Below are 18794 nucleotides of genomic sequence, written 5' to 3' on the forward strand. Positions count from 1 at the left end.
GAAAAATGCTTATTGAAATTCTCAATTATTGTGGATTTATCGGTAGTGACAGTGTTTCCTAGCCTCAGTGCAGTGGGCAGCTGGGAGGAGGTGCTCTTATTCTCCATGGACTTTACAGTGTCCCAGAACTTTTTTGAGTTTGTACTACAGGATGCAAATTTCTGTTTGAAAAAGCTAGCCTTAGCTTTCCTAACTGCCTGTATATTGTTTCCTAACTTCCCTGAAAAGTTGCATATCAGGGGGGCTATTCGCCTTATATAGTAGCTCTTATTACAGTATTATCAAGTGGTTCAGGTTTTCCCATAGTTATGCCATCTTAAATACTGTATATGAACAAAGTTGACTGTCTCTGTACAGTAAAGCGTCCTATTGCTACGCTATATCTCTGATTGACACCTGTCATTCACCCTTGACCCCTGTGCTCTCTGCCCATATAAGGACATGAGTCTGAAATGCAACGAGGAGGATAAGTCCCTCAGTTCAGAGACCTTCTCTAAGGTGTCCCTGACCAACCTGCGCAGACAGGCTGTACCCGACCTTTCCTCTGACCTGGGGATGAACCTCTTCAAAAAGGTGAGATGCATGAAGATACATGTACAAGTTCTAAAATCTGGCTTTATTATATTATCTTTCTATTAGCCTCCCTGTTTCTCTCTCTCTCTCTTTCTCTGTCTCAGTCTTTCTCTCTCACTCTCACTATCCCTCTCTCTCTCTGTCTCTCTCTCTCTCTCTGGGTAATGGACCCTCTTTCCTCACATCTATCATTGTCTTCTTTGTCCATGTAAATCATTTCAAACATTTGGCCTACATTTTCTCTCCCTTTTATCTCCCTTTTATTCATTTGACCCTTTAGTATGTTTCGACCTCTCAATCAATTTACCAATATACGCAGCTGACTCTTCCTAGGTGGAAACAAAACCCTGCTGTAGTTAGATCATTTAGAATGAATGTGTTTGTCTTGTGTCTCCTCCTACCGACCGTGGTACAGTTCAAGAACCGGCGGGAGGACCGTGAGCGTAAGGGCTCCATCCCGTTCCACCACACGGGCAAGAAGCGCCAGCGCCGCATGGGTGTGCCCTTCCTGCTCCACGAGGACCACCTGGACGTGTCACCCACCCGATCCACCTTCTCCTTCGCCAGCTTCTCTGGCGACGACCGGCGGGCGCTGGAGCGCGGGGGCTGGCAGGCTACCATCATGGGTACCATACCAGATCTGGGTTCAAACACTTTTTGAAATTCTTTGAAACATGTAGAAGCGTTAGTTTGAGCGCTTGCCTTGAGTGCCAGATGGGTGTGGTTTGCAGCTTTGCAACTTTTCTATTGGTTCCATGACACCAGGCAAGCTCAAGCCCAGATAAAATATTTGAAATGATTTCGAATAGTATTTGAACCCAGGTCTGTATATGACCAACACTAGCCACTCACTGTTTGATCTCTCTGTCTTTCTGCTGATAGATCATCTCTATCAATAGATTGTACTATTCACGTCTATCCATCTATTGATATATCTATTTTCTATCAATAGGAACTTAAAAAGTACAGGGGAAATGACTGTAGCCTGTATGGTAAAGGATAGAGGAGGACATGCCATGGTACTGTATGTTGCTGGTTCTATCTCTTCCTACTGTACTGGTCTAGTCCCCTGGCTCTCATTAGCTGAATCAGATGAATTAGTCACCTGACTCTCATTAGCTGAGTCAGAGGAGTTAGTCACCTGGCTCTCATTAGCTGAGTCAGAGGAGTTAGTCACCTGGCTCTCATTAGCTGAGTCAGAGGAGTTAGTCACCTGGCTCACATTAGCTGAGTCAGATGAGTTAGTGCCTGGCTCTCATTAGCTGAGTCAGATGAGTTAGTCCCCTGGCTCTCATTAGCTGAGTCAGATGAGTTAGTCCCCTGGCTCTCATTAGCTGAGTCAGATGAGTTAGTCCCCTGGCTCTCATTAGCTGAGTCAGAGGAGTTAGTCCCCTGGCTCTCATTAGCTGAGTCAGATGAGTTAGTCCCCTGGCTCTCATTAGCTGAGTCAGAGGAGTTAGTCCCCTGGCTCTCATTAGCTGAGTCAGATGAGTTAGACCCCTGGCTCTCATTAGCTGAGTCAGAGGAGTTAGTCACCTGACCGCCGCTGAACTGGGTCAGCCTCATTAACTTCATGTTTGTCTGGTTGTTAGGAACGGTTAATGCTTTTAATGTGTTGCAAAAGGTGCACAGATAAAGGGACTTTCTCATTCGAATGTAACCATTAGTTTAAAAGCCCTATAAAAGCCCTATACTTTTGGCCCTACTTTTATGAAAGATGTGGGTTAAGTGGTACAGTAGGATGTGGTATGCATTGTTTTGTGGCAGTGACAGTGAGCTTATTTGGCTATTAGGCAGTCTTAAAAGGCAGGGAAGAGGAACGTGTGTTTGGTTGTAATGCTGTGTGCCGGTGTCTTTCACTCAGAGTTGTGTGTTTGGTTGTAATGCTGTGTGCCGGTGTCTTTCACTCAGAGTTGTGTGTTTGGTGGTGTTTTAGGTAAGTTGACGCGGCGAGGGAGCTCAGACACGGCTGCAGACACAGACAACCTGAGTGCTAAACACTCACACTCCCATCACTCCCTGCTCAGAGAAATGCCAGACCACTCCAACAGCCACGGAGACAACACCGTTCACGCCAAGGGGGAGGGTAAGAGTCTATACACCTACAACACCGTACACACCAAGGGGAAGGGTAAGAGTCTATACACCTACAACACCGTTCACGCCAAGGGGGAGGGTAAGAGTCTATACACCTACAACACCGTTCACGCCAAGGGGGAGGGTAAGAGTCTATACACCCACAACATTGTACACACCAAGGGGGAGGGTAAGAGTCCATACACCCACAACACCGTACACATCAAGGGGAAGGGTAAGAGTCTATACACCCACAACACCGTACACACCAAGGGGGAGGGTAAGAGTCTATACACCTACAACACCGTACACATCAAGGGGAAGGGGAAGAGTCTATACACCCACAACACCGTTCACACCAAGGGGAAGGGTAAGAGTCTATACACCTACAACACCGTACACACCAAGGGGGAGGGTAAGAGTCTATACACCTACAACACCGTACTGTAATGGTTTTGACTTGAGGTTATAATTTATAGGGGTGCCAGGTAGGTTGTGCCTACCAGAGAAAATATTAGGTTCTCCTTTTAGTTTGATAGGGAATGAGTCCCATCTGGTCCGTCAAGTCTACACCAATACAAAGGACTCATGTAAATGTCAGGATGGAAATACACTTTTCATGAACCCTTAAAACAATGGAAATAACTGCAAAACAACTGTATTCTTTTGCGTGGTTGTATTAACAACATAAATGATCACACACACAACAATATAACAATAATGAGCTTTAAACAGCTCTAGTTCCTCCAGAAATGTCCTGTACCTCGGGCCTGAAAAGAGTCAAGCCCGGTAAACAAGTTCAGGGAACTCAAGTGACCTTAGTCACGCAATGTTTGTCCGTTCATAAAGTGTAGTGTAAATCCAGTGTCAATCGGACCATCATAATAACAAATATTCTACCACAACTATAAAGCGTATCACATCTTAGTAAATCCTCAACTACAACTAACTACATAAATCATCACAGTATACATCACACCCAAAACAAATGAAATACCGTATACAAAAAAGGTTGTAGTCAGTCGGTCAGTCAGAGAAGCCAATCCGCCGACAGATCTCCAGCGGAGAAAGGCCATGAAAACCAACGGAGAGGTGTAGTCCACAGATGCAAAGAGTGGATCCGATCCTGGGTAGATTTTCTATTAGGCTACACAAAGCACACTTTTACATCAACACAACAAACGGAAGAGAGAAGCTTCAGAACTGAGGGTCGAACACATCCTCATTCATGTTTCCATCACAACTCCACTTTTGCGCAGCTGATGCTGGCTATTTAATTGGGAATTAAAGGGGAAGCGCTCTATTGGAAGAAGCACTAATTAATTGGGAATTAAAGGAAAAGCGCTTTCTTGGAAGGGGAAGCACTGAGACGGTTCAGAAACATTCAGGGCCGTCACAATACACACCAAGGGGGAGGGTAAGAGTCTATACACCTACAACACCGTTCACACCAAGGGGGAGGGTAAGAGTCTATACACCCACAACACCGTACACATCAAGGGGAAGGGTAAGAGTCTATACACCTACAACACCATACACACCAAGGGGGAGGGTAAGAGTCTATACACCTACAACACCGTTCACACCAAGGGGGAGGGTAAGAGTCTATACACCTACAACACCGTACACACCAAGGGGGAGGGTAAGAGTCTATACACCCACAACACCGTACACACCAAGGGGGAGGGTAAGAGTCTATACACCTACAACACCGTACACATCAAGGGGAAGGGTAAGAGTCTATACACCTACAACACCGTACACACCAAGGGGGAGGGTAAGAGTCTATACACCCACAACACCGTACACATCAAGGGGGAGGGTAAGAGTCTATACACCTACAACACCGTTCACACCAAGGGGGAGGGTAAGAGTCTATACACCCACAACACCGTACACATCAAGGGGAAGGGTAAGAGTCTATACACCTACAACACCGTACACATCAAGGGGAAGGGTAAGAGTCTATACACCTACAACACCGTACACACCAAGGGGGAGGGTAAGAGTCTATACACCTACAACACCATACACACCAAGGGGGAGGGTAAGAGTCTATACACCTACAACACCGTTCACACCAAGGGGGAGGGTAAGAGTCTATACACCTACAACACCGTACACACCAAGGGGGAGGGTAAGAGTCTATACACCCACAACATTGTACACACCAAGGGGGAGGGTAAGAGTCCATACACCCACAACACCATACACATCAAGGGGAAGGGGAAGAGTCTATACACCTACAACACCGTACACACCAAGGGGGAGGGTAAGAGTCTATACACCTACAACACCATACACACCAAGGGGGAGGGTAAGAGTCTATACACCCACAATACCGTTCACGCCAAGGGGGAGGGTAAGAGTCTATACACCTACAACACCGTACACATCAAGGGGGAGGGTAAGAGTCTATACACCCACAATACCGTTCACGCCAAGGGGGAGGGTAAGAGTCTATACACCTACAACACCGTACACATCAAGGGGAAGGGGAAGAGTCTATACACCCACAACACCGTACACACCAAGGGGGAGGGTAAGAGTCTATACACCTACAACACCGTACACATCAAGGGGAAGGGTAAGAGTCTATACACCCACAACACCGTTCACGCCAAGGGGGAGGGTAAGAGTCTATACACCTACAACACCGTTCACACCAAGGGGGAGGGTAAGAGTCTATACACCTACAACACCGTACACATCAAGGGGAAGGGTAAGAGTCTATACACCTACAACACCGTACACACCAAGGGGGAGGGTAAGAGTCTATACACCTACAACACCGTACACATCAAGGGGAAGGGGAAGAGTCTATACACCCACAACACCGTACACACCAAGGGGGAGGATAAGAGTCTATACACCTACAACACCGTACACATCAAGGGGAAGGGGAAGAGTCTATACACCCACAACACCGTTCACACCAAGGGGAAGGGTAAGAGTCTATACACCCACAACACCGTACACACCAAGGGGGAGGGTAAGAGTCTATACACCTACAACACCGTACACACCAAGGGGGAGGGTAAGAGTCTATACACCTACAACACCGTACTGTAATGGTTTTGACTTGAGGTTATAATTTATAGGGGTGCCAGGTAGGTTGTGCCTACCAGAGAAAATATTAGGTTCTCCTTTTAGTTTGATAGGGAATGAGTCCCATCTGGTCCGTCAAGTCTACACCAATACAAAGGACTCATGTAAATGTCAGGATGGAAATACACTTTTCATGAACCCTTAAAACAATGGAAATAACTGCAAAACAACTGTATTCTTTTGCGTGGTTGTATTAACAACATAAATGATCACACACACAACAATATAACAATAATGAGCTTTAAACAGCTCTAGTTCCTCCAGAAATGTCCTGTACCTCGGGCCTGAAAAGAGTCAAGCCCGGTAAACAAGTTCAGGGAACTCAAGTGACCTTAGTCACGCAATGTTTGTCCGTTCATAAAGTGTAGTGTAAATCCAGTGTCAATCGGACCATCATAATAACAAATATTCTACCACAACTATAAAGCGTATCACATCTTAGTAAATCCTCAACTACAACTAACTACATAAATCATCACAGTATACATCACACCCAAAACAAATGAAATACCGTATACAAAAAAGGTTGTAGTCAGTCGGTCAGTCAGAGAAGCCAATCCGCCGACAGATCTCCAGCGGAGAAAGGCCATGAAAACCAACGGAGAGGTGTAGTCCACAGATGCAAAGAGTGGATCCGATCCTGGGTAGATTTTCTATTAGGCTACACAAAGCACACTTTTACATCAACACAACAAACGGAAGAGAGAAGCTTCAGAACTGAGGGTCGAACACATCCTCATTCATGTTTCCATCACAACTCCACTTTTGCGCAGCTGATGCTGGCTATTTAATTGGGAATTAAAGGGGAAGCGCTCTATTGGAAGAAGCACTAATTAATTGGGAATTAAAGGAAAAGCGCTTTCTTGGAAGGGGAAGCACTGAGACGGTTCAGAAACATTCAGGGCCGTCACAATACACACCAAGGGGGAGGGTAAGAGTCTATACACCTACAACACCGTTCACACCAAGGGGGAGGGTAAGAGTCTATACACCCACAACACCGTACACATCAAGGGGAAGGGTAAGAGTCTATACACCTACAACACCATACACACCAAGGGGGAGGGTAAGAGTCTATACACCTACAACACCGTTCACACCAAGGGGGAGGGTAAGAGTCTATACACCTACAACACCGTACACACCAAGGGGGAGGGTAAGAGTCTATACACCCACAACACCGTACACACCAAGGGGGAGGGTAAGAGTCTATACACCTACAACACCGTACACATCAAGGGGAAGGGTAAGAGTCTATACACCTACAACACCGTACACACCAAGGGGGAGGGTAAGAGTCTATACACCCACAACACCGTACACATCAAGGGGGAGGGTAAGAGTCTATACACCTACAACACCGTTCACACCAAGGGGGAGGGTAAGAGTCTATACACCCACAACACCGTACACATCAAGGGGAAGGGTAAGAGTCTATACACCTACAACACCGTACACATCAAGGGGAAGGGTAAGAGTCTATACACCTACAACACCGTACACACCAAGGGGGAGGGTAAGAGTCTATACACCTACAACACCATACACACCAAGGGGGAGGGTAAGAGTCTATACACCTACAACACCGTTCACACCAAGGGGGAGGGTAAGAGTCTATACACCTACAACACCGTACACACCAAGGGGGAGGGTAAGAGTCTATACACCCACAACATTGTACACACCAAGGGGGAGGGTAAGAGTCCATACACCCACAACACCATACACATCAAGGGGAAGGGGAAGAGTCTATACACCTACAACACCGTACACACCAAGGGGGAGGGTAAGAGTCTATACACCTACAACACCATACACACCAAGGGGGAGGGTAAGAGTCTATACACCCACAATACCGTTCACGCCAAGGGGGAGGGTAAGAGTCTATACACCTACAACACCGTACACATCAAGGGGAAGGGGAAGAGTCTATACACCCACAACACCGTACACACCAAGGGGGAGGGTAAGAGTCTATACACCTACAACACCGTACACATCAAGGGGAAGGGTAAGAGTCTATACACCCACAACACCGTTCACGCCAAGGGGGAGGGTAAGAGTCTATACACCTACAACACCATTCACACCAAGGGGGAGGGTAAGAGTCTATACACCTACAACACCGTACACATCAAGGGGAAGGGTAAGAGTCTATACACCTACAACACCGTACACACCAAGGGGGAGTGTAAGAGTCTATACACCTACAACACCGTACACATCAAGGGGAAGGGGAAGAGTCTATACACCCACAACACCGTACACATCAAGGGGGAGGGTAAGAGTCTATACACCCACAACACCGTACACACCAAGGGGAGGATAAGAGTCTATACACCCACACCGTACACACCCAGGGGAAGGGGAAGAGTCTTTACACCCATAACACCATACACACAACAAGGTGGAGTGTAAGAGTCCATACACCCACAACACCGTACACACCAAGGGGAAGGGGAAGAGAGTCCATACACCCATATTCTGTCATCACCCACAGTTATGAACTGAACACCTTCAATGATATATCCATCCACTCATCCATCACACCATCATCCATCCATTCCTTTATCCATCACTCCTTCCATCAATCCTTCCTTCCATCCCTCCCTCCATCCATCTATTCATCCATCCAAAATATACATTTTCTCTAAATCTGTGAATGTCTCCACCCCCTCACCTCCTCTCCTCCCACCCCTCTCCCCAGTGCGTTCACAGATCTCCACCATCACCATGGCGACGTTCAACACCACAGTGGCGTCCTTCAACGTGGGCTATGCCGACTTCTTCACCGAGCACATGAAAAAGCTGTGTAACCCTGTACCCATCCCAGAGATGCCCCACGAGACGCTGGCGTGCGCCAACCTGCCCCGGAGCTTCACCGACTCATGCATCAACTACTCATGCCTGGAGGAGGGAGACAACATCGAAGGCACCAACAACTTCATCCTGAAGAATGGCATGCTGGACCTTACGGTGAGGGGCAGTGAAAAAGAGTGTCACCTGTTGGCCGGAGGACTCTGACAGGGTTTCTGTACTGGAGGAATAACCAGGATTACTACATACCACAACTCCAGTATGATTGCTCACACTACCATGGCATTACTGAACCATTGGGTTATAGTTGCTATTTAGTCATTTAGAAAACGCTCTTTTCCAGAAGCGACTTACAGTTAGTGCATTCATTTTACATTTAAGGTAGCTAGGTGAGACAACCAAATATCACAGTCAAGTAAATGTCCTGCCTGGTTCCTGCCTGGTTCCTGCCTGGTTCCTTCCTGGTTCCTGCCTGGTTCCTTCCTGGTTCCTGCGTGGTTCCTTCCTGGTTCCTGCCTGGTTCCTGCCTGGTTCCTGCCTGGTTCCTTCCTGGTTCCTGCCTGGTTCCTGCCTGGACAACACTTGGGGAGGAATTAGTAGGGAAGCTTGGGAGAATGTTGGATGGATGGTGTGATGGATGGTGTGATGGATGGTGTGATGGATGGATGCAGTTCATTTGAATGTGTCCAGCCCCTGACACTGACCCCTCTGTCTCCCTTTGTCTCCCCGTCTCCCCCTGCCAGGCCATCCTGCGGGCGGTCTACGCCGTGCTGACCCACGACATCAGCTCACGGATCTGTGACGTGTCGCTCAACATCATCGACTGCCTGCTGCAGCTGGGGGTGGTGCCGGGCATGGGAAAGAAGCTCTCCAAGCCCGACGACAAGGAGAACGATGAGACACGCCTCCCGAAGGAGGGAGCCAATCAGAGCCTGAGCGGCGCCCAAGGGGGCGTGTCTGGAGGGTGCAGCGGGGCGGCACCAGGGGGAGGGGGTGGAGGAGGAGGAGGGGATGGAGGAGGAGGAGGTGGGGGAAGTGGAGGAGGGAGCGGAGGAGGGAGCAAGGACGACGTGAAGAACAATAAGGAGAAAGACAGCAAGGTGGGTGTGAGAATACGTCTATGAGTTTTCAACTCTTTATCTTGTAACTGATCTCATTTTACATGCCCGTACATTGGAGAAACAGGAACACGTCGCTGCACACTTCTAGTAAGATGCAAATTTATTTTGTGGATGAGCTTTCGGCCAGTCGACCTTCATCAGGGCCTGTCTGCACAAACAATAGTGGGACAGAAGGCCACAGAGAGATAATTACAGACACCTGTAGTAATCTAAAGTAGAAATACAAATATTAGATAGAACAGAGCATATTATAGATGTCATTCTACGAGAACAAAACACAAAATAAAACATGATGTGTTAGTGTGAGTAATATGGTGTAACGGCCGTCGTCAAAATGAGACCAAGGTGCAGCGGAGGATGTGTTCATCTTAAATGAATTTATTCAAGAAAGAACACGTTAGACAAAAAAACAAGAAACCGACAGCCAAACAGTACTGTCAGGTGCAAACACTAAACAGAAATTATTCACCCACAAACCCCAAAGGAAAAACAGGCTGCCTATGTATGACTCTCAATCAGCAACAACGATCTACAGCTGTTCCTGATTGAGAGCCATACACGGCCGAAACAAAGAAATACACCAACATAGAAAACGGAACATAGAATGCCCACCCATGTCACACCCTGGCCTAACCAAAAATAGAGAACAAAAAACCCTCTCTATGGCCAGGGCGTTACATATGGCCATAACCTGTCAACTTCTGTGAATTTTATATGTATTATGTATTACCCTATGCCTTCTGTTTAACTCCAAGGAGGACGGATCTTCACTGAGTACCCACAGGCTGGCTCTCACCATGCTAATCAAGATGGTCAAGTCTCTGGGTTGTGCCTACGGCTGTGGGGAGGGCCACAGAGGACTCTCAGGGGACCGCCTCCGCATGCAGGTCAGACAACTCACAGATTGCCTTTATTTAGTTATATATTAATATTTTCACTGAGGTAAAACCTATTTCGCAAGAGAGAGACCTGGTCCAAGAAACAGTAGCAGTTGACAACATGGGTCCTGTTGGATTTATTAGGGGCTTTATCAGAGTGAATGGAAACCATCATCCATTTTGGCTCCGGTTGAGATAGGTGTTTGAATCTGAGACATCCGGCATTTTGGATCTACTGTTCTTCTTGTTCCCCATACAGGCCCAGAACTGCCTGACCAACCTGTACAAGCTGGACAAGCTGCAGTTCCGTCAGACCATGAGGGACTACGTCAACAAGGACTCGCTCAACAACATCGTGGACTTCCTGCACGCACTCCTGGGCTTCTGCATGGAGCCCATCACCAACAGTAAGTGTTTGTGAGGCATGCGCCGTGTGTGTGTTGCTATGGAGCCACGGCTAACCACACACAGCGGCCTCACACACCCCTCTCAACCTCTCTGATGGTAGGACTGATGAAGCATAAGTCACTCTATGCAACTCATCTAATCAGCCTCCACTGACATCACACAATTCACTGATCACTCTTGTTTGTCAATGCAGAGGGGTTTGTATTATTCTCCAAAATCATAAAATGTTTAAAATAAAAGATTTCATCGTAAGGAATTTAGAAATGCTCTGGGTTATTAAAATGTAAGGTCCAGCAGAGTTTCAATCTCCAGATTAAAAAAAAACAGTAGACAATGTGATTGACAGATGACTAATACTTAAAATGTCTTCGACCATAATCCAGTCCACTCTGCTCCACGATGCTGAATCTAACCTCACTCATACCTCCACTGCATCCCAGAGCGCTCAATGTTTACCCACCGGCTGTCTCTCTGTTTCTGTGTCTGTTCTGTCACCCTCCTCCCTCCACTCATCTCAACTGTCCTGCCTTCCCTCCCTCTGTTCCACCCCCATCCACCTAAACAAGCGATGTTCCCCTCCTCCCTCCACTCATCTCAACTGTCCTGCCTTCCCTCCCTCTGTCCCTCCCCCATCCACCTAAACAAGCGATGTTCCCCTCCTCCCTCCACTCATCTCAACTGTCCTGCCTTCCCTCCCTCTGTCCCGCCCCCATCCACCTAAACAAGCGATGTTCCCCTCCTCCCTCCACTCACTCATCCACTCTGTACACTTGCCAATCCGATGCTGTGTGGTGCTCATCACATCTCTATCTATGGCTTTATGGCTCAACATGAATTAAGAACCGTAATGACTGTAATATCATAGCTCTATTTTTTGTGAGTGAAATGACCACTTGATTTTCTGATTGAACTGTATCATTGGCAAGTTACCGAACTGATGGGGCTTTATTAACGAAAGTGCATGGGTCACCCCTTTTAGGTTCTTTATTGTAAGTCAGTTAAATGGTGTGTGTGTGTGTGTGTGTGTGTGTGTGTGTGTGTGTGTGTGTGTGTGTGTGTGTGTGTGCGTGTGTGCGTGTGTGTGTGTGTGTGTGTGCGTGTGTGTGTGTGTGTGTGTACTGTAAGTTCCCCTACGTCCGGTGGTGTGGGGGTGCCGTGTACGTTTTGTGCACGTACATGTGTGTGCTGCTGGCCTGACCATCATCAACTTGTGTACCGCATCTCTTCTCTTGCAGAGTACGGCAGTGCAGGTGAGAGGTCCAGGAGGGTGAAAAAAAGAACCATCGGTAGATACATTAATATCTAAATGAACTGCCCCGATCAGATCACCATTCCTTCTAGGCACTGCTCCCATTTCTGCACACCCTAACTCTTGTCTAAAGTGGCAATCTATCAAATCTATTTAATCTATCTAATCTATCAAATCGAATTATCTATAAAATCTCTTAATCTATTTATCTATCAAATCTATCTAATCTATTAATCTATCAAATCTATCTAATCTATTAATCTATTTATCTATCAAATCTATCTAATTTATGAATCTATCAAATCTATCTAATCTATTATTCTATTTATCTATCAAATCTATCTAATTTATGAATCTATCAAATCTATCTAAACTATCTATCTATCTATCTAATCTATTTATCTATATATCAATCTAATCTATCTATCTATCTATCTATCTAATCTATCTAATCTATTTATCTATATATCTAATCTATTTATCTGTATATCTAATCTATCTAATCTATTTATCTATATATCTAATATATCTAATCTATTTATCTATATATCTAATCTATTTATCTATATATCTAATCTATATAATCTATTTATCTATATATCTAATCTATCTAATCTATTTGTCTACATATCTAATCTATCTAATCTATGTATCTATATATCTAATCTATCTAATCTATATATCTAATCTATCTATTTATATATCTAATCTATCTAATCTATTTATCTATATATCTAATCTATTTATATTTATATCTAATCTACCTATCTATATATCTAATCTATCTATCTAATCTATCTAATCTATTTATCTATATATCTAATCTATTTATCTGTATATCTAATCTATCTAATCTATTTATCTATATATCTAATATATCTAATCTATTTATCTATATATCTAATCTATTTATCTATATATCTAATCTATCTAATCTATTTGTCTACATATCTAATCTATCTAATCTATGTATCTATATATCTAATCTATCTAATCTATATATCTAATCTATCTATTTATATATCTAATCTATCTAATCTATTTATCTATATATCTAATCTATTTATCTTTATATCTAATCTACCTATCTATATATCTAATCTATCTATATATCTAAACTATCTAATCTATTTATCTATATATCTAATCTATCTATCTATATATCTAATCTATCAATCTATATATCTAATCTATCTAATCTATTTATCTATATATCTAATCTACCTATCTATATATCTTATCTATCTATATATCTAAACTATCTAATCTATTTATCTATATATCTAATCTATATATCTAATCTATCTAATCTATTTATCTATATATCTAATCTATTTATCTATATATCTAATCTACCTATCTATATATCTTGTCTATCTATATATCTAAACTATCTAATATATCTATCTATATATCTAATCTATCTATCTATATATCTAATCTATCTAATCTTTTTATCTATATATCTAATCTATTTATCTATATATCTAATCTACCTATCTATATATCTTATCTATCTATATATCTAAACTATCTAATCTATTTATCTATATATCTAATCTATCTATATATCTAATCTATCTAATCTATTTATCTATATATCTAAACTATCTAATCTATATATCTAATCTATCTATCTATATCCAATCTATCTAATCTATTTATCAATATATCTAATCTATCTAATCTATTTATCTATATATCAAATCTATCTAATCTATTTATCTATATATCTAATCTATCTAATCTATTTATCTATATATCTAATCTATTTATCTATATATCTATATATCTAATCTATTTATCTATATATCTAATCTATCTAATCTATCTATCTTTAAATCTAATCCATCTAATCTATCTATCTATCTATATATCTAATCTACCTAATTTTTCTATCTATATATGTAATCTATCTATCTATATATCAAATCTATCTAATCTATTTATCTATATATCTAATCTATAATCTATTTATCTATATATCTAATCTATTTATCTATATATCTAATCTATCTAATCTTTCTATCTATATATCTAACCTATCTAATCTATCTAATCTATTTATCTATATATCTAATCTATTTATCTATATATCTAATCTACCTATCTATATATCTTATCTATCTATATATCTAAACTATCTAATCTATTTATCTATATATCTAATCTATCTATCTATATATCTAATTTATCTAATCTATTTATCTATATATCTAATCTATCTATCTATATATCTAATCTATCTAATCTATTTATCTATATATCTAAACTATCTAATCTATATATCTAATCTATCTATCTATATATCCAATCTATCTAATCTATTTATCAATATATCTAATCTATCTAATCTATTTATCTATATATCAAATCTATCTAATCTATTTATCTATATATCTAATCTATCTAATCTATTTATCTATATATCTAATCTATTTATCTATATATCTATATATCTAATCTATTTATCTATATATCTAATCTATCTAATCTATTTATCTATATATCTAATCTAGTTTGTCTATCTATATATCTAATCTATCTAATCTATCTATCTTTATATCTAATCCATCTAATCTATCTATCTATATATCTAATCTACCTAATTTTTCTATCTATATATGTAATCTATTTATCTATATATGTAATCTATCTAATCTATTTATCTATATATCTAATTTATAATCTATTTATCTATATATCTAATCTATTTATCTATATATCTAATCTATCTAATCTTTCTATCTATATATCTAATCTTTCTATCTATATATCTAACCTATCTAATCTATTTATCTAATCTATCTAATCTATCTGATCTATCTATATATCTAATCTATCTAATCTATTTATCTATATATCTATATATCTAATCTATTTATCTATATATCTAATCTATCTAATCTATTTATCTATATATCTAATCTAGTTTGTCTATCTATATATCTAATCTATCTAATCTATCTATCTTTATATCTAATCCATCTAATCTATCTATCTATATATCTAATCTACCTAATTTTTCTATCTATATATGTAATCTATTTATCTATATATGTAATCTATCTAATCTATTTATCTATATATCTAATCTATAATCTATTTATCTATATATCTAATCTATTTATCTATATATCTAATCTATCTAATCTTTCTATCTATATATCTAACCTATCTAATCTATTTATCTAATCTATCTAATCTATCTGATCTATCTATATATCTAATCTATCTAATCTATTTATCTATATATCTAATCTATCTATCTATCTAATCTATCTATCTATATATCTAATCTATTTATCTATATATCTAATCTATTTATCTATATATCTAATCTATCTATCTATATATCTAATCTATCTATCTATATATCTAACCTATCTAATCTATCTATCTATCTATCTATCTATCATCTATCTATCTATCTATCTATCTATCTATCTATCTATCTATCTATCTATCTATCTATCTATCTATTTATCTATCTATATATCTATATATCTAATCTATCTAATCTATCTAATCTATTAATCTATATATCTAATCTATTTATCTATACTGCTCAAAAAAATAAAGGGAACACTTAAACAACACAATGTAACTCCAAGTCAATCACACTTCTGTGAAATCAAACTGTCCACTTAGGAAGCAACACTGATTGACAATAAATTTCACATGCTGTTGTGCAAATGGAATAGACAACAGGTGGAAATTATAGGCAATAAGCAAGACACCCCCAATAAAGGAGTGGTTCTGCAGGTGGAGACCACAGACCACTTCTCAGTTCCTATGCTTCCTGGCTGATGTTTTGGTCACTTTTGAATGCTGGCGGTGCTTTCACTCTAGTGGTAGCATGAGACGGAGTCTACAACCCACACAAGTGGCTCAGGTAGTGCAGCTCATCCAGGATGGCACATCAATGCGAGCTGTGGCAAGAAGGTTTGCTGTGTCTGTCAGCGTAGTGTCCAGAGCATAGAGGCGCTACCAGGAGACAGGCCAGTACATCAGGAGACGTGGAGGAGGCCGTAGGAGGGCAACAACCCAGCAGCAGGACCGCTACCTCCGCCTTTGTGCAAGGAGGAGCAGGAGGAGCACTGCCAGAGCCCTGCAAAATGACCTCCAGCAGGCCAAAAATGTGCATGTGTCTGCTCAAACGGTCAGAAACAGACTCCATGAGGGTGGTATGAGGGCCCAACATCCACAGGTGGGGGTTGTGCTTACAGCTCAACACCGTGCAGGACGTTTGGCATTTGCCAGAGAACACCAAGATTGGCAAATTCGCCACTGGCGCCCTGTGCTCTTCACAGATGAAAGCAGGTTCACACTGAGCACCTGACAGACATGACAGAGTCAGGAGACGCCGTGGAGAACGTTCTGCTGCCTGCAACATCCTCCAGCATGACCGGTTTGGCGGTGGGTCAGTCATGGTGTGGGGTGGCATTTCTTTGGGGGAGCCGCACAGCCCTCCATGTGCTCACCAGAGGTAGCCTGACTGCCATTAGGTACCGAGATGAGATCCTCAGACCCCTTGTGAGACCATATGCTGGTGCGGTTGGCCCTGGGTTCCTCCTAATGCAAGACAATGCTAGACCTCATGTGGCTGGAGTGTGTCAGCAGTTCCTGCAAGAGGAAGGCATTGATGCTATGGACTGGCCCGCCCGTTCCCCAGACCTGAATCCAATTGAGCACATCTGGGACATCATGTCTCGCTCCATCCACCAACGCCACGTTGCACCACAGACTGTCCAGGAGTTGGCGGATGCTTTAGTCCAGGTCTGGGAGGAGATCCCTCAGGAGACCATCCACCACCTCATCAGGAGCATGCCCAGGCGTTGTAGGGAGGTCATACAGGCACGTGGAGGCCACACACACTACTGAGCCTCATTTTGACTTGTTTTAAGGACATTACATCAAAGTTGGATCAGCCTGTAGTGTGGTTTTCCACTTTCATTTTGAGTGTGACTCCAAATCCAGACCTCCATGGGTTGATAAATTGGATTTCCATTGATTATTTTTGTGTGATTTTGTTGTCAGCACATTCAACTATGTAAAGAAAAAAGTATTTAATAAGATTATTTCTTTCATTCAGATCTAGGATGTGTTGTTTAAGTGTTCCCTTTATTTTTTTGAGCAGTGTATATATCTAATCTTTCTAATCTATATATCTAATCTATCTATCTAATCTATCTATCTATATATCTAATCTTTATATCTAATCTATCTATCTATATATCTAATCTATCTATCTATATATCTAATCTATCTAATTTATCTATCTATATATCTAATCTATATATCTATATATCTAATCTAATCTATCTATATATCTAATCTATCTATCTATGTATCTATATATCTAATCTATCTATCTATATAGCTATCTATCTATATATCTAATCTATCTAATCTATTTATCTATATATCTATCTAATCTATTTATCTATATATCTAATCTATTTATCTATATATCTAATCTATCTAATCTATATATCTAATCTATCTATCTTTATATCTAATCTATCTATCTATATATCTAATCTATCTAATCTATTTATCTATCTTATCTATTTATCTATATATCTAATCTATTTATCTATCTATCTAATCTAGCTATCTATATATCTAATCTATCTAATCTATATATCTAATCTATTTATCTATATATCTAATCTATCTAATCTATATATCTAATCTATCTATCTATATATCTAATCTAGCTGTCTATATATCTAATCTATCTAATCTATTTATCTATCTATCTAATCTATCTATCTATATATCTAATCTATCTAATCTATTTTTCTATATATCTAATCTATCTATCTAATCTATCTAATCTATTTATCTATCTATCTAATCTAGCTATCTATATATCTAATCTATTTATCTATATATCTAATCTATCTATCTATCTAATCTATTTATCTATATATCTAATCTATCTATCTATCTAATCTAGCTATCTATATATCTATCTAATCTATTTATTTATCTATCTATTCCATCTATTTTACCTGCAATTCGCAGATTTCCCCCAAAGTATTTAGGAATCAATTAAGACATGTTCTTCAATTAATTATATCAAGTTAATTACATTATTTAGACCGATGGTTGAATCTGGAACCACCTGCTCTGATATCGATGGTGACAAATCCAATTTTCCCCTCTCTGGGAATCAATCAAGTTGATTCTATTAAATTCAATACAATAAACAAGTAAATTAAGTTGAAATCTTTAGAGATGTCGTTTCACTCTGACCTAGCTACAGACCCTAGATCAGATCCTTGACTCTAGCAGGCCTTAGTCACGTGCATGTATCCTTATCGGAACCCTGATCCCTTTTCAGTTTGCTTCTCATCCATGCTTATGATTTTGTGCCCTCTGTCCCCTGTCCCCCTGTCCTTGTCCCCTTGCCCCTGTACCCTTCCCTTTTCTTTGAGTTTATTTCAGCTCAATTGTTTTATACAGTAACCTGGGTAAGTGTCCATTTTCTACCCATTTTCTACTGCTCTGACCTGTATCACCCCTTTGCAATGTTTGGTCTCTCCCGCCTCCACC

The 18794-nt window shown here is 40.8% G+C and overlaps 1 protein-coding gene across 1 annotated transcript in view; it reads left to right on the forward strand.

The window, feature by feature from the left end:
* The window catches only part of LOC115179225 (protein unc-80 homolog), a 116659-nt gene that overhangs the window by 20808 nt on the left and 77057 nt on the right, over positions 1–18794 (forward strand). Inside the window, 7 exon segments of the mRNA XM_029740617.1 lie at positions 439–573; positions 989–1199; positions 2510–2659; positions 8465–8733; positions 9318–9674; positions 10451–10582; positions 10833–10980. Coding sequence (XP_029596477.1) covers positions 439–573; positions 989–1199; positions 2510–2659; positions 8465–8733; positions 9318–9674; positions 10451–10582; positions 10833–10980 — 1402 coding nt within the window.

This window comes from Salmo trutta, chromosome 39 (assembly GCF_901001165.1).
Source record: "Salmo trutta chromosome 39, fSalTru1.1, whole genome shotgun sequence".
In the NCBI taxonomy this organism is placed as follows: domain Eukaryota; kingdom Metazoa; phylum Chordata; class Actinopteri; order Salmoniformes; family Salmonidae; genus Salmo; species Salmo trutta.